The sequence below is a fragment of the Balaenoptera borealis genome, assembly GCF_965194805.1.
Source record: "Balaenoptera borealis genome assembly, chromosome: 5".
Taxonomy (NCBI): Eukaryota; Metazoa; Chordata; class Mammalia; order Artiodactyla; family Balaenopteridae; genus Balaenoptera; species Balaenoptera borealis.
This window is the reverse complement of record NC_138862.1, coordinates 19,317,584-19,343,107: the sequence shown is the minus strand read 5'-3', so window position 1 is coordinate 19,343,107 and position 25,524 is coordinate 19,317,584. Positions and strand designations below refer to the sequence as shown.

General features: G+C 40.1%; 1 protein-coding gene across 7 annotated transcripts in view; it reads right to left on the bottom strand.

The window, feature by feature from the left end:
- Window positions 1-665: 665 nt before the first annotated feature.
- APP (amyloid beta precursor protein) overlaps window positions 666-25,524 on the bottom strand; it is a 274,620-nt gene continuing 249,761 nt past the window's right edge. For 4 of the 7 annotated variants that reach the window (XM_082391921.1, XM_082391922.1, XM_082391917.1 and 1 more), the window contains 4 exons: window positions 19,629-19,682; window positions 13,066-13,166; window positions 10,152-10,298; window positions 666-1,897 (listed from right to left, as the gene is read on the bottom strand). In XM_082391921.1, the coding sequence (XP_082248047.1) occupies window positions 1,796-1,897; window positions 10,152-10,298; window positions 13,066-13,166; window positions 19,629-19,682 (404 nt within the window). In that variant the 3' untranslated portion in view covers window positions 666-1,795. The remainder of the gene's footprint in view (window positions 1,898-10,151; window positions 10,299-13,065; window positions 13,167-19,628; window positions 19,683-25,524) is intronic. The other 3 variants (XM_082391920.1, XM_082391923.1, XM_082391918.1) reach the window with 1 other exon arrangement.

Below are 25,524 nucleotides of genomic sequence, written 5' to 3'. Positions count from 1 at the left end.
TGAGAAATCCTGCTTTATCGATAACTATCATCAGCTGGTCTTCTTTTATTTCCCTAGAACTTTTCTCTTCATATCTTATTAGGGGCTGTTACAATCTGTCTGTATGTTTGTGTTCCCCCAAACTTCACACTGAAGTCCTAATGCCCAATGCGATGGCATTAGGAGGTGGGGCCTTTGGGAGGTGATTAGGTCATGACGGTGGAGTCCTCCTGAATGGGATATATATGTGCCCTTGTAAAGGAGGCTCCAGAGAGGCCCTAGCCCCTTCCACGGGAGAACGCAAGAAGTCTGCGACCTGGAAGAGGGGCCTCACCTGACCATGCTGGCACCCGGATCTCAGACATCCAGCCTCCAGAACTGTGAGAAACCCAGTAGCTGCCCAGCAGCTTATAATTTTATTATAGTAGCCTGAATGGGCTAAGACAGGGACAAACTTGAGGATGAAGATATGGCAGCAAAATAGTTTGGACCAAGTAAAAACTGAATCAGGTCTATGAAGTATTTTACTAGCACTGGGAGTTGCCTGCTGGCCCCGATTTCCTGCTCAGACTTACAGCTAAGGCACCACAGGTGTTGCTGCCCGGCATTAGAATGGTCTTAGTCTTCCGATGAGTCAAGGACCAGGAGGTTGTTACCATGGAATCACTCACACCGCACAATGGCGCTCCTCCAATAATGTATTTATTTACATGAAAACTCCGTTTTATACAAATTGAAGACAAATCTCAAAGGGTTTGTCCAGGCTTGCCTTCCGCATTCCCTGATTTTGTCCCTTCCACTTTCATTTTTTTTTTTTTTTTTTTTGGTATCATAAATAAAGTGTTTCAGACTGGGTGAAAGAAACCGAATCTACCTCTTCTTCCCCACCCAAAATTACTTTGAATATTTAACATCCATAGTCATCCTTCAAAGAAAACTCTTGCCCAGCGTCATTTTATTTAATTTATTTATGTAATACAGTGTAGAAAGCTATCATGGTCATAAGCAATGATTCTGTACAATCATCCTGCAGAAAATTTTGGGGGAGAATTCTTGGTAATTGGAGACCAGCAGGGCAATCCCATCCCACCCTCCCCCACCTGTAAAAGTGCTTACAATGAACAGGGATTCTTTTATTTATCAAAGATCTGAAGATACGTGGACAAAAAAAGTTTCAATTCTCAATGCCTAATGTGTGCACATAAAACAGGCACAAAGAAATAAACGTGTATCCTCATAATTCCTATATCACAAATATAGCAGAAGCAGCAATCTGTACAGTAAAATGCCATTGTGGAAAAAAAATCCTCTAACTCATCTGGAATACATAAAAATGTTTAACTTTAAAATGCATAGTGATCAGGAAAAGAATACTTAGGCAAGAGAAGCAGCTAAACTCCCACGTTCACATGAAGCATCTCCCATTGATTCTTAAAGCATATTTCAAAGTAGGACTTAACTGGGTCACAAACCACAAGAATAATATACAACTGGCTAAGGGGCTATGTGATAAATAATCAGGAGGGAATCTATTCATGCACTAGTTAGATACAGCTAAATTCTTTACAGTACACAAAATCCATTAATAATGTAGTGGAGAGACCGAAATGTGAAGAGAGAGAATACATTACTGATTTGTATATTAATTCAAGTTCAGGCATCTACTTGTGTTACAGCACAGCTGTCGAAAGGCGATAATGAGTAAATAATAAAACAGAAGGGTTTGTTTCTTTCCACATTATTCTCTAAATGAACACCGATGGGTTGTGAAGCAATGGTTTTGCTGTCCAACTTCAGAGGCTGCTGCGGTGGTGGTCTAGTTCTGCATCTGCTCAAAGAACTTGTAAGTTGGGTTTTCGTAGCCGTTCTGCTGCATCTTGGAGAGGTGGCGCTCCTCTGGGGTCACAGCAGCGTCAACCTGCAAAGCAAGAACGAGGACAAATGCGTTAAGAAAAGCAATCTTTTAAGAGTGCATACGGAGAAGCAGTAAAAAGATAAGGCGCACTGTACTCTTCTCTTGCCAAGATTGCAGAACACCCACAATGTTCCCTCTTTCTTCACCACTTTGACATACAGCAGAACGCCTGTGCCCACCAGTTATGCAGATGCTCCATCTACCACTAGGTGGCGCTTAAAACCTTGACCCGCTGGCTTGGCTTGCAAAGCGCTCACTGGTTTGCTTCCCCAGCTGAATAGTAACTGGATACATCTAGGGCAATAAATATATTTTTCTTCCCTTGTTGGCCCGAAAAAAGACAAAAGGCTTCCAGGAAAGACTCCCTTACTTGAAAAGTGTGGTGTTAAGCTAGAAAAAAAAGCCAACAGTATTACGGAGAGAGATTCAGCAAAGTAGAAAGGAAGACTGCTGAATATCTCCCCGAGCTCGTTTTAGTTTGTCCCCGTGTTCACTAAATTTAAGATGTTAAAGAAAGACTCTTTCAATTAAAATAATGATATAGGTATATCAAAAGATATTAAAAAACACAGAAAGAACATGCTGTTCCAGATTATTATTATTTTTTAACCTAGCGCTAAGATTCTAAAAGTATGTCATCTGAAGGTTTAAAGAGATTCCCTCTGTGATATGATGGCTCCCCTCCAAGATCAGGTCAGCAGTGGTAAACCTGTGTTCCTCCCCTCAGTGTCACTGTTAGGCCCGAGCTACACTTATTTACTCTCTGCAGGCTGGGCCAGGTGTGTGTTGGGGTGTGTGGGGGGATGTTTAGGTTTCTAGTATATTTGCTGTACCTCAAATAGTCCACAGAAGAGAGGAAGCAAATACTTAACTCTTTGCTGAATAAATGAAAGCTTAGTTTTGTTATGATTGCTTTAAACCTTCTGTAAAACCACTGGAAGATGGAGAAGATCAACACAAACTTAATCAGAGTGAAGAAGCATGTCTTCCACAGGAAAGGGTAAGATGTGCTGTCCAGAAGTTGGTTTTTCTTTCAAAGGGGTGTTTTCTATTCTGTACACGATGAGATCGGGCTCCCTTCATCATTTCCAGGAGAATGCCACAGGCCTGTTCTCCACTGTCCAGGGCTGCAAAGTGACATCTAGCTCCTGAAGCAGCTTTTCCCCGTGAACCAGACGAAGGACAAACACCAGAGAGTGGGTGTGTTGGTGCTAGGACACTAGGTCTAGAGATGGAGGGCGATTGATACACCATGGCTAAACCACACCGGCTAAAGAATAATTTAGACTGAAAGCACGGTGCAGTCACTGTGGAACACAGTATGGAGGATCCTCAGTAAATCAAACAGAGAACTACCACATGACCCAGCAATTCCACTTCTGAGTGTGTATCCAAAGGAAATGATATCACTATCTTGAAAAGATACCTGCACCCCAATGTTCAGTGCAGTATTATTTACAATAGCCAAGACATGGACACAACCTAAGTGCCCATTAATGGATGAATGGATAAAGAAAATGTGATACACACATGACGGAATATTATTCAGCCATAATAAAGAAGGAAATTCTGCAGTTTGTGACAACAGGGATGAACCTTGAGGGCATTATGCTAAGCAAAATAAGTCAGACAGAGAAAAAGACAAATACTATAGGACTTCACTTATACGTGGAATCTAAAAAAACCCAAATCATAGCTACAGTGAGCAGACTGGTGGTTGCAGAGTTGGTGAAATGGGTGAAGATGGTCAAAAGATACAAACTTCCAGTTATAAGTTCTGGGGATGTTATGTAGAGCGTGGTAACTATAGTCAACAATACTGCATTGTATATTTGAAAGTTGTTAAGAGAATGGATCTTCAAAGTTCTCACAACAAGAAAAAAATTGTAATTATGTGAAGTGATAGTTGTTAACTAAACTTATTTTGGTAATCATTTCACAATATATACATATATCAAATTATCATGCTGCAAACTTAAAACTAATACAATGTTATATGTCAGTATATCTCAATAAAACTGGAACAATCTGGTTCCCCCAAGGTTACTTTGTATGACTCCACCTCATGGACTAATTGACGCCTTTCAGTCTGGTCATGAGTTGGAATGATCACCTTGGCTAATCTCAAGGCAGCTGGAATAAAAAGTCATAAAATTCCCCTCAGAGGACACGGCTCAAATGGAGGCTCACCATCGCTGGCCCCGGGGGAATAACCACTGGTGTTTTCCCATCCCTTTCTCTTCCTTTGATCTGCTCTGTTGTCAACAAATGAGGTCACCTTGCTTTAACTGGCAATTGTGTCATTAGCCACTGACTTGTAAGTTAAAACGCCATCATTAAAGGTCAGCAGCAATAACAAGAGATTTCATTCATTCTCCAAATCTGCTTGCAGGAAACAGCCTGTCTGCAGCCCTATGCCATTTGAACTTGGGCATCTTTTCGCGCTGTGCCACCTCTTAACTGAGATTTCAAAGAATGTGGAGATTAAAAAAAAAAATCTTGCCGAGGAGATCAAGCACAAAGCTGCTATGTTTCTGAGTGTAGAAGAAAACATAGCGCTGCTTGATTGTTGGAGTATTAAACTTGTATCTACCCTCAGAGCCACGTCAACCCTCATACTGGCTGCATTCATCAAGGGCAGGGGAACACCTGGCAACTTAAGAGTTGATCTTCTCTTCAAAGGCCAAAGCCCAATTCTTTAAGAGAGCCGTGCCAGTAAATGCCAGGCTCAGAGGCTGGTATGCAAGTCAGGCAGCTAACTTTCCTGTCTTTCCTTGGCCTCTTTTCTACTGGCTAATCCTCGTGACCCTTTGCCGCTGGGAGGGCAGCTGTTCTGCCGGTCCTGCAGTGTGGTGACTTGGCCCTCAGGTCTCAGAGGGCTCAGGAGCTACAGGAGAAGGGATTGCCTTTACAACATGGCACCCAAGGAGTGTGGATTGCATCTTTTTATTCCCAACCCCTCGAGAGCTAAAAGTGAAACAGTACTCATGTCCATGGATAAACCTACCACGGAAGGAAGGGCAGCAGGTAAGGGGGAACCTTCCTCCCCAGCAAGGCTCAGCCATCTGTCACTCACTATTTCCCTTCATATGGAACTGGGGGAAGATGTAGCCAGTGGTGCTTATTCTGGAAGAAACCACAGAACAATGGAGTGGGGGACAGAATCCCCATCTGCTCCCCAGGGCAGGAACATGTGTCACTTGCTGAGATGAAAACCCACTTGGCACAACACCTCTGAGCATCCCCTCTCTGGACTTTCTGGACTTGATGGGAGCAATGACTGATCTGAAGTCTTCATCTTTGTTAGAGACCCCGGGGCCCCTGTGCTGCACCCCAGCTTGGACTTCCACGGGTCACTGCTGCTGACACACACTGAGAACTGAGCCTGAAGATCCTGATTCATCTGGTCCTAACACAACCTTAAGTAGAACTTTTGACTACTGTTTGGCTAATGCCCTCTTCCTACCCCTTTCTCCCTGAACTTGACTCTTTGGAGCTATTTATTCCTTCACTATATCCAGAAGAATTTATAGCTCAACCACTAGACTGCAGACATAAAATCTGTTTGGGTCTCTCCTTAATTTCTAGATACCCCTGCCATCCCGTTTCTCGTGTAGGTACTTTAAGCTTGGAGGAGGGCCAGTGGACACTGTATTTTAATTTTATTACGTATAGTAGTCAGCAGGATGTGTGCTGATGGGTGTCCCTTTATGCATGGCCCAACAACAGAATCCCGGCCCCTAAGACTTTCCATTTCAGGTCATCTAGGTGGACAAAGAATGGAGGATAAGATAAACTAAACATGCAAAGTAACCGGAGAGTGTAAGAAGATCAAAACCACCAGGAACATGGGAAGGAAAGTACAAGCAAAGAGAACAGCAATGACATTTTCAAGCTAATGGTTTATCCCTTCTAGTAACCTCGCAGTGTTGGTTTTCTACTCTACAGTATACATGTTCCTTTTCTTAATTATATTTCCAGCTCTTTATAAGTAGTTCAGTTATATTTAGTGCCTACATCAAGTAATTCTCCAGGTATGCCCTGGAGCTCTCCCGCTACGCTGAGGATTTCCTTTGACCTTCCAATTTCTCCTCCTGCTGTTCACTTCCAGCCGCCTGAAGACTTGGAGTCCACCCTCACTTTTTCTTACCATTGCTTCCAATTTAACCTGACCAATCTGTCTGATTTCTATAGCGGTTGCTAGGTGCCTCCGCTAAAAGTTGACTTTTTGCCAGGAAGAAAGGACCCATAAGGACCTATTTTTATAATGTCACCAATCTGATAGCACATTCATTAGAAAGAGTCATATGCCATATCTCCATAAAAAGCTAAAGAAGCAACTCTCTTCTTTAGATCATTCATGAGATGACTGGGGGCGGGGATGGGAGACTTCTGGTGTTCTAGTTATCAGATCTGTGAAAGAACAATTTTGTTATGTCCTTCAATAAAGAGAATTTGTGCCCCCCCCAACTTCTTATTAAAGATGAGGAGTAGTGGACATACTACTCCAATTTATATTTTAAAATATTCAGTGTCAACTGACATTAGCATAGAAAAGGCCCGTCTGCTACTACACAGAACCTGGGGTCAATGGGCTTTGCAGAACCTGATTACAGCAGGACAAGGGTGGGTAACTCAGCAGGCGCTGGGATACTCAGCCACCGGAGATGGTGCGCACATTTGGGAAACAGAATAACAGAAGCCTATCTTGTCACTGCTTGAAGCACAAATGAAGCACTGTCATCTCCTTGGGAAACCGTGGCTAATGACTTACAGACTGAATCTCTGGCCTTATGACTAAGCAAGTCATTAAATCAACATTTATTGCTTAGTTTTTCAAAACCAAAACTAGCAACTGCTCATTTCTACCGGGTAACGATTCTATTAATAAAAGTACTGGGCTTGCTTTCACTTCCACACCTCTGTGATCTTCTGCAGGAATCTTTTCCTCTAAGAAGGAGCGATTTCCCGGACACCAAAGCTTTTGTTGTGATTTCCCCTTCATGCACGGATGGCGTGAGGTGTGACTGTATTCTGTTCTGACAGACTTAGACCCATCCATCTGGGAATACCCATTTACTCATTTTTGTTCTTGGTGAAATAAGGTTACTCATTAATGAAATAGGTTAACCAGAGCTGGCAATAAACTTATTTCCATGTCCTTGAGGGTGACAGCCTGCTAAGACAGGCAGAGGAACGTGTGTGGGAGGATCACTTCATTCGGCGTAGACTCTGAGAGCAATGAGGTTGAAACCCCCCAGCACCCTGCATCACCCAGGCCACGTGAGGCAGCCTAGGTGTCTAGGCTGGGCTGCAGCTCTCTGTGTCCAAGTTCAACCACCACAGCTAGACTATCACCTTCCTGAGGGCAGGGATGGTGACAAGCACCCTAGATGAAGTTAGCCTGAAGCTCCTCAAGCTCCGTGTTGAACACTGGCTCAACACGGAGCTTGAGCAAGGGTTACCTAAGGAATGGAGAGAAAGGAAGGCCTTTCCAGGGAACACGGGATGGTTTCCCGGCTCTTGACAACATTGTTACTTTAAGGAAGAAGGAAGTGAGAGGACATGAAGAAAAGAAACACAAAAGGAGGTGGGGCAGTCACTCTAGAGGTTCCTAGTTGCTCTCAAGTAGCTAACAAAATAAACACCAAGAGAAGGGCTGATCGACTGCCCTCCCTACAAGGTTGCCTTCTGGTTTAAAAATTAATTTATTTTTTTTTCAGAACTCATGTTAAAGCATCAACTGCTCTAATATTCCAAAACCAAGGAGACTTTTCTTGCTAACTAACCAAAAGAAACATTTAACCTAGGCAGCTGTAAGAAGGCTTAAAAGGCGACTAGTGAGAGACTAGTGAGCTTGGAGACAAGGAGATACCATTTTCTGCTCCCTAAGGTTTGCTTAGACAACAAAGAGGCAGGAGCGGTAACACTCTATATACTTCAGTGATTCTCAAAACTGACTGCATGTCTGATTCAGCTGCGAACATTTTCTACACTCAGATTTCCAGCCTCTTATTTAGAAATTCTGTTTTTCTAGGTCTGAGGTGGGACCTGGGGAATGTGTCCTTTGAAGTCAGTACCTGGTAAGTCTCATGCACAACCATGGCAATCATGGCAAAGAGCCCCTGAGATGCCTGGTTTTTACCACCCAGCATCACTGGCCTGTGTTATGGGCGGAACTGTGTCCTCCCCAAATTCCGATGCTAAAAACCTAATCCTTAATACCTCACAATATAACTGTATTTGGAGGGTCTTTAAAGACGAAATTAAGGTTAAATGAGGTCATTAGTGTGGACCTTAGGCAGTTAATACTGGTGTCCTTACAAGAAGAGGAGATTAGGACACAGACCTGCACAGGGGAAGACGGTGTAAAGGCACAGGGAGGCCACCTATGAGCCCAGGAGAGAGGCCTCAGGAATTGTGAGGAAGTACATTTCTGTTGTTTAAGCCACCCAGCCTGTGGCTTTGCTATGGCAGCCTGAGCAAACCAATATAGGCTCTTTGTCCTTTGGCACCAAAGACGGGCACTTTGATAAAAAGGAAACCACCTCTTGGGTAGATTCATCAGTTCAAGGTCATTAAAATGTATGATTATATTAAAAAAATTTAAATGGGCTTTTGAATTATTCAAGTATGAAAACAGTTTTTTTTTTTTTTTGCTCAAACATGGAATTAAAATGAAAAATGAAAAAAAATTGTTTTTTTTTTTGAAAAAAATTGTTTTGAGTAGAAATGAGATTACTGATGCTAATAACACTACTAATAATACATCTTATACTGTTTCAAAGGACAGAAGCTCAGAAATACTATTATGAAGAGCAGCGCCCCACACTTCATGACGCTGTCATCGCTTCTTTATGTGCTTACCCTCCTATCTGTCAATCATTCAGCTCTTATACATCTTGCCACCTGTTTCCTGGATTCATTCATTTCACTGTTCTTTAGCACCTCCACACCAGGATGGGCATGGAAAACAAGACTCAAAACCAATTTCCATCAGCAGCTCCTGTAAACAAGGAGCTTGGATGTTCCAAGTGCTGAACTAAATGAGGTTTCTGGCTTTGCCACAAACTTAATTTATTTAAACCGTTCCTACCCTCCTATAATCAAGAATGGTTTGGAGCACATTTCCTTGGGGTTAGTGAGAAGTTTAACTCACTGGAAATATCTGAACTTTGCTCTGATGGAAAAAGCAATGGACAGGATGTGGGGATATCTGTACTGTGAACTTGGCTCTACGGAATTTGACATTGAAAGGACATGTCTTCTGTCTGGGTCTGTTTTCTCATCTAGAAAATGAGAAGATCAATTAACTGATCATTGAGATCTCTTTCAGCTCTAAAAATTCTAAACTTCTCAAGATGTATTAATTCACTTTCTCTAACAGTTTCCTAAAAAATACATATACTGTGAGGTTCCTCCCCTAAACCCTGCATTTTAAATGCATATAAAGAACTTATTGGCACATTTAATTTTATTTTAAAATATTTTGTATCATGGGTTTAAGGCATCATATTTGAATCCTGCAGCTTACTCTATTTTGTTGGTGTAACTCGTTACCTCTGTATTGTACATACTCCTGTTTCTCACAGGTTGGGGTGTTTGGAGAGTCTCAAGTAAATGTAATTGTCACTTTGTGGGTCTTCTCTCCATCTCCAGTGCCACTGCACTAACACCTTGAAACTAAGATATTTCAGGTGGATGTGCAGGGTGACAGGTTAAAGATCTTGAACAACCTTGTATGTTTCACTCAGCCTTTTGGTACAATGTGATTTTCTGTGAAACTTTAAAGGTAAGACTCTTTACTGAAAATTATTTACTATTACCTGGCTTGAGGTAGAAATCAAATTATTTAAGATAAAAAAATCCAGCAATAAATGTGCTTAAAAAAAATTTTTTTTAAAAGCAGCCTTCCACTTCCTTTTTCATTTGTTATTTTTTCTTTTAAATGTTTGTAATCACAGTATCCATAATCACAATATCCGTAAGCCAGGCATTACCATTAGTATTACTTTGATATTTCAATACAAATTATAAGAAGTTGAGATAGCAGCATATATCCCCAATGTCTTGATCACAGTAGTTATAAGTTGGAATGAATAAAAACCAGAAGCAAGAAAATAGCTGCAACTTGAGCAGCAATATGGATTGTTTGTTCAAAGAAGAGATACTTGGATGATTCTTAGTCTAACACCCAGCAAGATTTTCTTCATAGTCTTTCATTCCCACTTGCAAACATGCAGACACGTTTACCTACCTCCACCACACCATGATGGATGGACGTGTACTGTTTCTTCTTTAGCATCACCAGGGTGATGACAATCACTGTTGCTATGACAACACCGCCCACCATGAGTCCAATGATTGCACCTTTGTTTGAACCCACATCTTCTGCAAAGAACACCTTGAAAACAAATGCAAGAGAAAGGATTGTAATTGCGGGAGATATCTGGATGAGGTATGTGAAAAGTTTCAGTATATTCGGTATATATTTTATGCCATAAGTTTGAGTTGTTGGTCACTCAATTATTTGGTGCGTACTTGAAGAAAAACCCCACATTCTACTTACCAAGAATGACATCTGCAGTCTATAGAATGATGTACAACATGTGGCTTCCCCAGTCCTAGAAAGTGCACTTCCCTCCATCCCCCACATGTCTCTAGAACGGCAAAACAGAAGCCTGCAGGGACCTGAAACCCTTTGACAGATGGAACATTCTGTAAGAGGGGGACGGCAGCTCTCGGATCTATCAAAAACTGGAAAGGCACGGATCGTGATTATGAAAGGAGGTCAGTATTTTCCCAGTCACAGCAGGTTTAAACTGGGAGACCTGAGGCATGACCGCTATGCCTTAGGTGCTTTTCCAAACTATAGATGCCCTCATTTCCTTAGAGGGACATTTTTAATACATAGGAATAAGCATTCTGAAACAAAGACATTAAACAGAAGAAAAAAGGCATCTTGTTACCTACTTTCAGCCACAATAATTCAGCAAGACACTAATTAACCTTGAGAAGCATCATGCTTAAAAGGCACTTATTTCAAAGAGAAGAAGTAGTAGGCAACAAGATAGGAATTTTAATAGCCACACATTAACACATGCTTTCTTGCTATGTTGTCTCTGGCAACTCAACTAAAAATGTTGTTTTATTCTTGATGTTTATTTGTGTTAAACAAGAAAAGAATTTAGAGACTACTGTAAAGAAGAAATTTATTCAGTGATAAATTTAGTACACTACATTCCTTCATACTGTTTATAAACGCAAGTCATTATTTTTCAACTTTACTTGAATGGAATTATAAAAACACACTGCAACTTTTATCACTTTTTATGTAAGGACATGCTCTTATGACGGATCATCTGGCCCAACTACTACTCAACATATACCACATTTGCTATGTCAATTAATAAAAACAGCTCCCTAAATAATTCTTTTAGTATAATCTCAAGATAGTAAAATGACAGACTGGCATGGCTAGAACTAACATCCTAGCAGTCTGCAAAGGCAACATGAAATACAGCAAATAAGGCAAATTTCTAAAAGAGTTTTACTTACGGTATATCTGCAACGAAATTATAAGCTGTTCATAATTATGCCCCTTTCTAAACCAATATGCTCACTCAACATATTTATAAAAAGCAAATCATTAATTAGCTAACGATAAAAGTATGAGGTAATCAGAAATGAATGCAAGTCTGGACATCTTCCTATGTCTTTAAGAAAATCCTGTAATTTTGTACTATTCATTGCACTAATTGTAGTACATTATTTCGTCAACTGGCTCAGCAGAGGGAGCTGATTCTCTTAATTGCTGCCCCTGCCATTAGCCACGGTCATATTACAGGAGTTAGTGTAACTGCGGAGACGGGCTTTTATGACACAGGCACCAGAAAACGCAAATCCACACGTTAATCTTCAGCTCTCTGCCCCACCAGCTCCCAAATCCTCAACAGATTCCACAAGTTTTTATTAACCTCTTCAGCATCAGCCAGATCAAGAGTGCCCCTGATTCTATAATAACTGACACTGGATTAACTTGCCAACGAAAACCATGCTTCCAAAAGTTCCCTGTGCTTTTATCAAAAAGATAATGGGAGTTAAAATGCAAACCTGAATCTCAAGTCAATTTTGAACTTGCCTCAATTGTTTAGAGTGAAAAGAGGCATACACTATACCTTATAGGGGTTTCTGTTGGAGTTTAATACTTGGATTTATAAATTTTATGTATGAATAATGGAAAGACAGTTTCCCCTTGAAAGGGAAAAACACATGTATACACACACACAAACAAAAACAAAATAAGTGCCTGAGAGAGCCCTTCTCAAGTATTATTACTGCTTTCAGAATTTGATTGCCACTTTTGTTCACTACTGAATGTGCAACAAAATTGTCTTCTTTATTAATTTAAGCCACTTACTGGGCTTATTTACTCTTAAGATGGGAGGACCCCTAGCATAATGCAGGATTGATTTATCTGAAGCTTTCGGTAAAGGTTTTTATGTAACCTTAAGGGAGATGGGTGCCTTTTGATTTACTCCAATTCTAACATTTGGGGTTGGGGGGGAGGGGAAAGGGCAATTTTGTCTGAAAACGAAGCCACAGTCTTTCTTGCCCAAGCCTTCTGCTGAACACACTGCTGGGAACATAATGCAGTCTGGCTCACCTACCCCTCTACCTACCGCCAGAGGGTCCCAAACATCCCACCCCGGAGAAAGAATTTAAAATGTGGGGAGGGGACAGAAAGGAGGGGTGAGAGAGAGGCGACGAAGCCCAGGGGAAGAGTTACAGATGTGAAATTAAGCCAACGGCCGTGAAGCTGTTCTGTGAACCCAAATAGTGTTTGTACGTGTTTATTTGAGATTTCGATCCTTCACACAAACCTATTATAAACCTGATTTCCTAGAAAACAGACAGGAAGTTAATTAAAATGGCTGGTAGAATACAAAGTAATTCCACTTTAAGCCCAACGTGGGCTCAGCTGCTTTCTAGACCTAAAGAACTACTATATAAAGAGCCTCTTTTTCTTTTCTTCACGTTTTCATGATGATCCTATAGGCAAGTGTTCTATTTTTGTTTTAATCTTTTCCTTAACTGGATTTCTGACCCAAGAGGAACGAAAGTCATTTGGCAAGACAGAGTGGTCGGAAGAGGTAGATTATGTCACGTACCAGTTTTTGATGACGAACTTCATATCCTGAATCATGTCGGAACTCTGCATCCATCTTCACTTCCGAAATCTCTTCCGTCTTGATATTTGTCAACCCCGAACCTGCATGATACCGTAAGCATTACACCATAATCAAAATACGCAGGCCAGTCCATTTGTTTTATCTATAAACAATAACATTATAACACAAAGCCTACCAGAAACTTCTTTCTAGGCCTGAAGTTAGAGGAAAATAGATGAATGACTTTCTTCAAGAAAAATGACACCCTATATTTAAATCCTTAACCACTACCTATTTTAAACAAAAAGAAATTAAAGATTAAAGAAATTTGCACTTCAGGCTTCTATTGTCTTTAAACACATGCTATAATTTTTTTTTTGTTTGTTTAATGGGGAAAAAAACAGAAGTTAAATGCTAGTTGGGAGGCTGGAAAGGATTTGCTCCTAGAATATGCTCGCTTGGTTTAGGTGCTTATTGTTTAGCCTATTATATGTCTTTTTCCATGTGCTCTCATTCCTTCAGAAAAAATAATAAAAGGCTTTAAAAATGAGTATTAATTACCTGGCAGAACAAAACTGCTACTTTAGGACTTTGTTCCAATTACAAATAAATTATGTTCGTGCATCTATGCAGTGAAGCACTGTAAAAATCATATCATTTATTTAGTTAAGTGATTTAGTTATAGATACATAATGTAAACGGTTCATCTGCTGAATAAAGAACTGCAGTACATAATTTTTGAAAAATGCTTCTGTGGCACTAACAGAATTTCTAACGTACTAACTCTTCTTTCTCTATAAATTGCTATATGATTCTTACACTAATTGTTATAATGAATTTAATTTTTCAGATAGTAATTTGAAGCTTAAAATCAAAATGCAAAGTAATTTTTAAAACAAAAAGTGAAATTACAAAGTGTAAATATCGTTTCCACGTTGTAGCAATTAAATATCAAAAGTCAGAATTTTAGGATGAGAATGGCTTCTAAAATCATCTCTTCTCTGGTGTTCCCACCCAGGGGTAAACTCTCAGCTCTCCTTAAACAGAGAGGAATTATCAGTTTGCCTCCATTTTTGGACAGCTTTGTCTACTAGAATGGCCTTTCTTACATTAAGCCAAAATCAGTTTCCTTATAACTTCCACTCTGTTCAACACAGAGCAAACCTAAATCTCCCTTCTGCCCTATAGCCTTGAACAGATCAGATACCCAAGGAGAGGCACCATGTTCCTGCTGATTCTTCTCTTACTTGGGCTACATGTTACCAAGTTCCTTCAGCTCCCATGGGACCTGATTTCCTGCTTTTGGTCTATCAACTCTTATGTCTTGTCTACAAGGTGCTGTGAACCTTGTCACACATCTTGCTGAAATTGAAAAGCAATGTCCACAGTGTATGACGTGCCAGTCTAACAGCACAGTCTACACAAAGAGAAAAGAGGATAATTTTACAAGATCCAGGGAACCCATAGTGGTTGTGACATATCACTGATTCTTGGCCAACTGCTCAGAAAGCTTCCATTTAATAACCTATTTGAAAATGGACCCAAGATCAATGTCAGTCTCCACCCGGCGTGTAGATTGTGATGCTGTCTTCTCTCCCTTCTGCCTGTCACAACTACGTTTTCTTATCCCTACCTTCCCAGCTCTTCCTAGTCCACAAACATCAGGGAGAGTGGTTCTACGATCTTGCCCTCAAGTTCTTCTAGCCCATGATTTATAGGAACTTGGACTTGAGTAGAGAAGTGTGGTAGTTTAAAAATATATCCACGAATTTGTGGATGCTCCTCCCAGCAAGAGGTGGGATTTATTTCCCTTTTCCTCAGGTGTAGACCTGATATAGTGACTTGCTTCCACTGTTAGAATATGGCAAAAGTGATGGGGTATGACTTCTGAGACTGGGTCATACAAGGCAGCTTCCTTTGTATTCTCTCTCTTGGATCACTTGGTCTGGGGAAAGCCAGCTGCCATGTTGTGAGGACACTCAAAAGTTCACATGGTGAGGTATTGAGGTCTCCTGCCAACAGCCATGTGAGCAAGCCATCTTGGAAAAAGACCCACCAGCCCCAGCCAAACTTCAAGCCCTCAGATGATTGCAGCTGTGGCAGAGGTCTTGATTGCAACCTCCTGAGAGACCCTGAGCCTGAAGCACCCAGCTAAACCATGTTTGAAATCCTTGAAATTCATTATAAGAAGGTAAATGTTTGTTTTTAAGTTGCTAAGTTATGGGGTTATTTATTACATAGTAATAGATAACTATTACAAAGGGCTAGTGCCTTGTTTTCTCATCTTCACCTGTCTTGGACTTTCCTTTCCTTTAACAAAAGACCATCCTGTTTAATATACACATGAAAGAAAGAAGCACAATCAGAGTGGGACCATTTCCCATCCTCTCTCATCTTTTTACTGGTCCACTCACTGACTGTCCCCTGATCCCTAACCCCATCCCAAGAGCTGTAGGGCTCTTTATTCTTACTTATGTTCTTGCTTTAAAATGACTAGCATTTTCTAATAAGTTTCATCTTATTCTGACCTCTAATCTTCCTGATACAAATGTTTATTGGGCTGTGACACTAATGCTCTTTTATTTCTCATTAGTTGTATACTTTTATCTTTCTACAAACCCTTTTAAATCTGAGGTCCCTTTAGAACCAAAGTGATTTCTTTATACCTTACCCTCTTTCTGTCATCAGGATCTAACAGTGCAATAGTTAAAATTATATTTCTGAGATTTGAAGAAAACTCTCTTGAATAGTCTTTCCTTCTAGAAAAACCCACACTCTTTCTGAAAGGACACGAAGATTACTTTTCATAGTCAAAAAAATTTCAAATTCATGTAGCAAGTCAGAACAACAGATAATTAATTATAGCACAATAGTTTGCAGGACTCTCAGTGGAAAGAGCTCTCCCTAGTTTATTTTTGTACAGCATGTACAGTCATTCACTGAAAAGCCTTTCCATACATTAAGCAAATGTCATTAAAAGGGGAAAAAATTAATAAGCTTGCACCAGGAAAATGTCACTGACAATAAGCTGAAACTGCATACAGTGATATGTGATGAGAAGTTTTAAATAAATCACAGGGATCTTCACGTACAGTTTTACCACATGCATTTTCCGAGTTGTCCTGATTCCACTCTAAGCTCTGACACCAGACTCTCATTCTCTAAGCTCTGACACCAGGCTCTCAGCAAGAAGGGAAGCATGTTCACTTGAAGAAGGGAAGCATGTCCTTCAGGAAACCCTTCTCAAAGGATCTGGTTTCCTTTATTAGGACTGGAGAAGCGTGGTTAAAATTAGAGTGAGAAGGATAAGCTTTCCACCCTGTGAAGAGCCTGCTAATGTACAGACGTAGCTCAGAGATATTGCAGTTTAGTTTCAGATTATCGCAATAAAGTGAATATTGCAATAACGCGAGTCATACTATTTTTGGGGGGTTCCCAGTGCATATACAAGCTATGTGTGCACTATACTGTAGTCTATTCTGAAAAACAATGCGTGTACCTTAATTAAAAATACTTTATTGCTAAAAAATGCTAACCATCATCTAAGCCTTCAGCTAGCTGTAATATTCTTGCAATAGTAACGTCAAAGATCACTATCACAGATCACCATAATATAATAATAACAAAAAAGTTTGAAATAATGGGCAATTACCAAAATGTGACACAGAGACATGAAGTGAACAAATGCTTTTGGGAAAATGGCGCCAATAGACTTGCTCACTTCAGGGTTGCCACAAACCTTCAGTTTGTAAAAAAAATGCAATATCTGTGAAGAGCAATAAAACGAGGTATGCCTGTATTTGTCTCCTTTATTCTGGTCAAATGGCGTTACTTGTCCTTCAGAGTCTATTTCTCTCTGGAAATAAGCCCAGAGGAGTAGCTGTAATGGTCACCGTCCCTAGAAATCACCACTGATATTATGGTGTTCCTTCCTTGACACTACATTCTAGAAGTTACTGCGCCCTGTTATTTCAGATATGGAAGTCAAGGAGAAGTCATTTTCCTTAGTTGTGATTATACAAAAGCCCTTTCTTTACTTGTTTCAGAGTGACAGCAGTGATTATTTAAAAAACAATGACATCAATTGAATAACATGATGTGACAATCCTGGAAAGGGTTTCTAAGTTTGGAAAATCTAATGATATAATTGAGCACATTAGACTCATACACGTGGTCTCATCAAGTGTGATGATGAAGAACCAGAAGTAATGCTAGAAAACACAGGGGGAAACTGGTCCAAATGCTCGAAAGACTCACTACAAGCACAAAAATATAGAGCATACGTATGTCTTAAGACATATGCAGCAAATAGGACTGTTCATAAACGTACCTTAGCTAGAATCTCCCTCACTTCCTATCTGAGCATTCTTTCCCCACTATGGCCCTCTTCTACTGGGGAACCCAAGCCTTACAATAGTATAAGAAAGGAAGCTTGGTCCAGGCCATTCTCTCATCTATCTGTAGAGAATATTCCCCTCTTCTTTGACAATGGATGTGCCCAAAACCTTTCAAAACCTATCTCAAAGCTCATCTCCAGCAAGTGCCCTGTTTAACACACCCCTTGGTTAATGCCCCATCTGCTCACATCACAAACAAACATCACAAGGTGGTTTACACTTTATGTTACTTTGTATTTCCGTGCCTTTCTAATTCCATCTCATCTTTCTAAATACACAAAGTGTGGTCTTTCTATTCAAGCTCCTGAGAACAGGGGCCTTATTACTTAATTTCTTTCGACCCTCCAAAGCAGTTGGAGAGTCTTTGTGAAACATCAAAATGAGCTATTGCTATTGTTACAACAAAGACTTTAGAAGGAGCTTCTTCCCATCTGTATATTACCTCTAAGTATTCTCAAGCTCTTCCCTTAAAACAAATTGTTTTTGTTTCAGAATGTATGGAAAAGTCCTTCTCATTTTAGATTTTTTTAAAAAAGGAAAAAAATCGACTTCAGTGGTGTTACCTCTTCCTGGGTATTTCAATAGGAACATAACTGCCCAGTGTGCCCAATGTAGCAACTTAATAAAATTGGTTGAATGAGCACTTCTAATTCACATTTCATGCTTGGATATGAAAAGCATCTCTTCCTTTAAAAACAAAGTAGGAAGTGCCATAAAAAAAGGCCCAAGGCAAAGGACCAACCTAAGCTGGTATCAGTTGCAGTTAGAATGGAACGGACCCTCACTCAGCCTTGGGCCCTACCAGTGGGCTGAGCAGGCTGGGGATGTGTCAACTGCTGGTTCCTTGAAATTTACTTGTGTGACACTGGCAATAAGGAAGATGTTAGAAGAGCTGAAACTGGGTCTGACTTACTATAATTTAAATTTCTCTGAAAAGCCCTACAGAAAGAGTTTCATAAAATCAAGGAGATTGGCTGTCAAGATGTGTCACTCCACTGCCCCCGCTGCCCTGTTAATCATAGCGCAGAGGCATGAAGGTGCCACAAGGCAGACTCTGAATTTCTCGTCAGTGATTGTGGTGGGAAGCAGATGGAACCTGAGCCTGTGCTGGCAGAGAGGGGCAGGGGCTGCTCCTGGCCCCGCTGCTGACTGCATCTCAACCTGGGAGCAAAGGTCCACCTCCTTGTGTTAACATCGCCATATGAGGTTAATGCCCTGTTCCTAGATTACCGCGTGGGGACATTACGAAGATACAGAAGAAAACATTTATGGGTAGGTTTGCCCTGTTGGGGGAGTAAAATCTCCCCAGAATATATATAGATTTGTCAATTCAGTAACTTCTCTTTTTGATTCATTGAAGGCAATGGCTACTTATCAGTTGGGCGAGGTAGTGCACGGGGTCAAAACCAGGCATGTATGTGCTTTTGTTGGGTGTGACATTATTCTTAACGCTAAATTTGAGACACAGGAAGGTGAAAGTGTGTTTCTTCTTAATGCTTGGGAAACTACCAAAAAAAGAAGTGTCCATATCAGTGTTAATGGGAATTTTAAGTAGTATAAAAAATAAAGAACTTGTATGGAAAATTAGGCACGTACCTCTGCTGTGTTTTAGACACTCATCAAGAATAAGTATATACAACCCACAAAAGATAAAATGGAAATATTTCTGGGCTCTAAAGATATTCCAATTCTGATATTGTTAGGAACTCATGTCTACTTGAGGGACTGACCCAAGTTTGAGCCCAGTTCAGTTAGAAACGGACCATCCGGATACCAAACAAGAAAGAAAGAATGAGATGTTCCAGCAGTAACCAGGTCGTCACCAGCTAGAGTCTGCCTCTGTGTAGGTTTCCATTTTTGAGGACCAACAGGCTCTACAGAACCCTCTCCACCAGAAAATCAAAAGAAAAAACCAAACGTTGGAAGGGCTCCTTTTTATTGCTTCAAAAGGAACGCTCAGAAAGAAAAAAAAATTAATCCCCTACTTAGGAACTTGGGAAATGAAGTGTAAGGAAAAGCAAAGGGGAGTTTAAAAAAGTTTGGTTTCCATGGTCATTTCAAACCCTGCTTCTCCATATCTGCAATTCAGAGAGGCTAACCCCCAAGAAAGGGGCTGCGTCTGCGCAAGCGCGAGATGCGGAGGGGCGGAGGGTCACCGGGATGTACCTGGTCGAGTGGTCAGTCCTCGGTCGGCGGCAGGGCGGGCGTCAACGGGCTCGACTGGGCACAGGAAGCAAGATACACGGAAAGCAAACAAGACAAATCGAGATGGTAAGTCGTGGCTCCTGAACACAGCGCAAGGAAAAGCATGTGCAATACACAAGTTATAAAAAAAAAAAAAAAAAAAAGAGGAGCAGCTAGAAAAGAACCACAGTGAGTTAATCCTGAGCATCAAGGATGGGAGGGGTACCACTTCAAAAGGCTTATCGCCATTGATGTGCCAATCCTACTCCTTAGTTTTCTAATAAATGCGCTCACCAGGATAAGATACGCGGCAACATCAAAGAAGAGGGGCTGGGAGTGTGGGTTTTCCTCTCAGCGAATTTAGAAATAGTTTCTTGGCTTTTGATTAGAAATAAAATACATTATACCCAGCGCAGTGGAAAATCTTAAAGATACCTCCTTTTACAACTATCCAATCTTATCTTTTTTTAAAAAATCTTATTTCATTTTACAGTTAATTAACTATAAAAGGACTCCGTTAAATCGCCAGGAGAAATGCAAATAGGAATTTATCAGGAGAGGAACGTTTCACCACATAATCTGCCATTTAGCGAAGCAAATTTGTTCCCAGTTTGAGGGTAGAAGAGGTAAACCGGAGTTTCCTCCCCCTCTCTCTGTATTTTTAAAGACTGGTTTCTATTTCATAGATGACATAGAGTTGAAATGTGTGAAGTGCAGATACTTCCTTTCATATTTGTCGACTTTCACAATTTTTTCTTTGCGAGTATTCTGGGTCTGACCCAAAGAAAACATTGCAGTCAGCACAATAGTGCCCACTGTTGTTGACCATTAGCTGGTATTTCCAAAGTACTTCTGATTCTCAGAAAATATTAACTTGAACTTACCCTGGTCTTTGAAGAAACAGGCAAGGGAAAGAAACAAAGCTTTTAGGATAAATAGTGGACAAGGGACCAGTGAAGCCATGAGGGAGGATATAGCCTCTTGGGTAAGGCCTGGGAAATATAAAAGTAAGAAGGTAAGGAAAAGTGAGCAGAGGTGCCCATGGGAAGAGAAGGTGTGCTCGATGGGATGGCATTTGGATCAAAAATTTCAGTAAGACCATACAGCTTACTGATGCACGCAGCCCGGGCGTTCAAAAATGGGATTATAAGCCCAAGTCGATTTTGAATGCCATACGTTAGCAGGGAACAGTAAGTGAGGAGAAAGTGGCAGCAAGCCAAGTCTTCAAAATAGGAGAAAATAATGTTGCTGAGACTACCAAGACATTTGGATGTATCCAAAGAAAAAGGTGGTTTGGTCCTTTATCATGCAGCCTGGCAGCACCATAGAGGAGAAAAGGAGGGCGGAGGCATCTAAACCCAACATTTACAATGCAGGCGACTTGGGGCAAATGATCACGTCTGAGGTTGTTTCTTCATAAGTAAAATAGAAATAATAACTGTTATCTTCTAATTGTAATGAGGAACCAAAAATTAAAAAAATCCATTTCAAAAACTCTCAAATACTATAAAACTGCATTTATTAAATATCTTATTTATGAAATAGTCTATGACAACTGTTGTGAGGATGACTAACACTCTATTGATGTATCAGATTAAGACATACTTCCTTCTGCAACTCACAAATACATCTGAACAATACTGTTTCTCTGTATTTCATCCTTTTTCCCATCCGCAACAACGTATAGTGAGGGACTTTATTACTCCTTATAAAATGGTGTTAACTGAAGGATTATTGTACTTTTTGAGAGCTTCCTGATGACAAGAGCCCCAAATGGTGCTTCAGTTGAAGGTAAGAATGTACCAAAGCAAACTCACAGAGCAAAAAAGTAACTTAAAGTGATTACCTTCATCAATGGTTCAATCATTAGAAACTGTATTCCACTCAGGGGAAAGCGGTTGAGTTTGTGGTTTAAATTTGGACTGAAGATGTGGTAGTCAGTCTAATCTCAGGGTCCATTTTAATGCCACCACTTGTTTTCTCTGCGCTCTTGGGCAAACCTCCTTCTTTCTGAGCTTCTGTTTTGTCACAAGGAAGCTGGGTTTTTCCAGGGCTCAAACGTGCACACATATGCCAAAGACCCTTACAAATGATAAAGCCCTATTCCATAATTACTCAAGGGAATATGGAAACGCATCAAATGTGCATAGATAAAGGTCTGAAAGATATTACCACAAAAAGCTGTCAGTAGTTTATTCTGGGTGAGGACATCATTCCTATAAATTTCTCTGCCCTTCTGTTTCAAGGTGCATGTATTATTTGAAAACAGTAATAAAACTATATTTTTTAGGAAGATAAACAATAATAATTTTAGTGACTTAAACTTTAGTCTGCTTTAACAGTGTGAGGCTGATTTAATATGAGTAAATATTCAAAAAATAAGTAACTCGTGTTCAGTGATCAGACATCAATAGTTAAAAGATAACTTCATCACTGCAAAAAAGAATATACATTGACAAGAAAAAGGAGCGCATTACTTCCCAATCCAAAATAAATACTTTTTAATTTTTCAAATGGACCATTACTCGTTGAACCAGCAAGTAACTTCAATATAGTGTTCAAAACATGTTACTTTGGCTGTTTAGTAAATTAAACACTAGAAACAGATTGTCTTAAAGAGTTAAAATAAAACTTAGGCAGAAATATGTTATTCTTCTGCCATCAGCAGCTCTGAATCAAACAGTCCCCTATAAAAAGAAATAGAATGATGGAAGCGCTAGGACTTTTGAGTTTGTTAGCTCTGGCATTCCTTGTAATAGACCAGTTCTAAGCTAAATGCTGCCCAGCACGACCTCCCCTCTCCATCAGGCCTAAGGTGATGGAGGGATCAGCAGGAAATCAGTTTTACTCGTAGACAAGAGGGGCCTGAAAAGCCCTGGCTTGCAGGTTTGATGAAAGACATTATTTAATCTCAATTTCCCCATTTAAAGTGCTTTGTTCCTTGCTGCTTTATGGCTAAGTGAAAATGTACCAGAGGGCAAATTCACGATGCAATTACACAATACAATCTTACAGGACCTAGTGTGCCTCTTGAAGAATATCATAGTGTTTCGTGTATGTATTATACACAGACAAGCTGACTGCTGGCCACAAAAACTTTCTGGTGGCCACTGCATTCTTCCTCATCTTCAGGCTGGCTTGGTCAGGCAGTCATGAAAATGCAGAGCAAACAAAAACGCTATCAGCACAAAAGCTTTCAGCCAGATGATTTCACAATCCATGAGAACAACTGTTTTATAAAACAACAGCTTCACTTCGGTTTAGCCATTTCAGTTTTGTGGCTCAGAAAACCACAGAATAAAAACCCCTGAAGGCAAATCGCAGCTGGTCAAAGAGCCTAAAATATTGGAAAACTGTGTTTGTGATATGCTTATTTTTTCAATATAAATTAACAGAATGCCTGGGTGTCTGACCCTCTCTGTGGACTTGACTGATTGTTCTTGAGAAAAATAACAAATTTTTGGTAAGCGTTCGAAGCTCTGATGATGATAAGGATTGCATGAACAATGAAAGGAAATCCTTTGAGAATTTTAGATATTTTCAATAGCTTTGTGTGCAAGCACATGTCTGTAAGATTAACAAGGAACAGGCTCTGGGGAGAGGGAGAAGAGGAAGATGGGGAGAAAGGGTAGGATTTTAGGACTATTATACGGTTTGTTATATTCATTAATTTTAAGGATATACTGTTTGGGTGATAGGGTGACTCTCTGAGACAAGTTGGTAAAACCTCTCTAATATGATCCTGGTTCTATTTAAAAACAAACAAACAAACAAAATAAAATCAACCAACAAGCAAAAAACTACCACTGAACATTTACTACATTCTAGGCACTTTGCTAAGAGTTTTCCATGCCATCTCATTTAATGCTCACACCCTGTCTCTGCGCTAGCAATTATTACCAACTTTATTTTACAGACTAGGAAGCAGCCCAAGAGGCTCTGTGACTTGCCCCAAATCACGTAGTAGCGCTGGAATTTAAACGCTGATGCACATCATTCTGTAGTGTGGGATGGTGGGGAATGTGGAGGTGCTTTTGGTTGTCACTATGATGGGAGAAGGAGGGTGGACATTATTGGCTTTTAGTGACTGGGGACCGGGGATGCTAGATGGCATGCACAAGGCAATCCCACACAAATAGAAATTGTCCTGCACCCTACACAGCTTCCTAAATTCCTGCTGGACATTCATGTATTTACGATTATGTGAGTCCAAAACCTCATTCAGCTTTATATATAAACACAGTGCATTTCTGCACAGTTCTTACTGTAGATCTTCCTGGAGCTCACCATTGGATAAAATGAAGAAAGAAAAACGAATTCAGGGCCCCCCTATCAGTCTGCGTCTGTATTTGTCACATCCATAAGGGGGCAAACGCCTGACTGCCATCGTTTCCATTGGTGGTCAAGCCTGAACACTTGTTGAAACACTTACGATAAATTACATCCATTGTATTGACTCCCCTACCGAACTCTGGCAGTTCGGTTTAAGATTCATTGTTAGAGAGACTTTTCAAAATGTTATAAAAGGAGTGGTGGTCTGATGGTGGTGAAAACCAGAACTCAGGCTCTGAGATCTTAAATATTATTGCCTCCAATACTCTTATGTAAGATTTGGCTGTTTGTCAATAACATCCTTATTTAACAAGACTATTAGCTCTTTTGATGAGGCCTCGGCAATGTAACAGCTGTCTCTTGGTCAGGGATCCAGAGGCACTCAGTCACGGACTATGTCCAACTGGGCATCTATCTTGGCAATACTCAAGGGCCCTGGGGTGTGTGTTCAGTCCATTGCTGTTCTGGGGTATCTCCAAACCATTTTTGTTCTTGACCTTCCAAAAACTGATCACCTTGGGGAAACTGATCACTTTGGGGAAACCCAGGATAAACCCAGTTTTTTTTTGGATTATTTGGCAAGAGGAGGAGAAAAAAAAATCACAGCTTGCTTTCTAACTTGTACCAACACTTCTTTGTTTCTTGTTTGATTTGAGGGAATTGTTAAGGGGCAGAAGAACAGGAAAACAGTTGAGACTGCTGACAATGGCATCAGGGGCGGAACTTCAGGAAGCGGCTTTAGTGAAATGAAATAGTTCCTTTTTATATTTCTACATAAAAGGAACAGTCAGTATTCGTCCCATTTTTTTTTCCTAAACAAAATGGATCAGTTTGGCTACTATTTAAAAATTTTAACATAAGAAGCATGTTTAAATATTGATAGAGTGCATATAATTTTTAGTGGAGATCATATATATGCCTCTGAGTACACATAAAGTCAAGATAAAATGCTTAGGGCATATAAGAGCAGATTTATTTAACTGCGGTATTACTTATACTATTAATATGATAAATGCAAAGCTAAATTTACCTCATTAAAGACACCAAGGAAACATGTAGGCTGATATTCATATATAAAGCAGTTGAGCTCTCAAGATTGGATAGAGAAAGGGAAATTCTGAAATTCAGGAAGTAAAGCACCTTCTGGGATGTTTATAACGTTTTGCTGTTCTCTATTGTGCTCTGTGGTACCAAGCTCATTGCATTTCACTGTATTCACTAAATTTGAAGAGTTAACACAAAACAGGGGCTGGAGTGTCTTTTATCTTCATTAAACTTTGCACAGTTCACATTTCTAAAGGAAATACCAAATATTACAACAAACATCCACATTAATGTCTGTAAATTAATTTTACTCTGCTGCTAACTTAGCTTACGTTGTTAGCTTTCTAAATCTCTTTCCATAAATTTTACCATAAATAAATTACAATTTGTAGTCTCTATTATTTTTGTGTGTGTGTTCATAAAAATGATTACAGTAAACTCTAAAGTATGTTTTATCCTACTTTTCCAAAATCAATAAATAATGGAAAATACTAAATGGGAA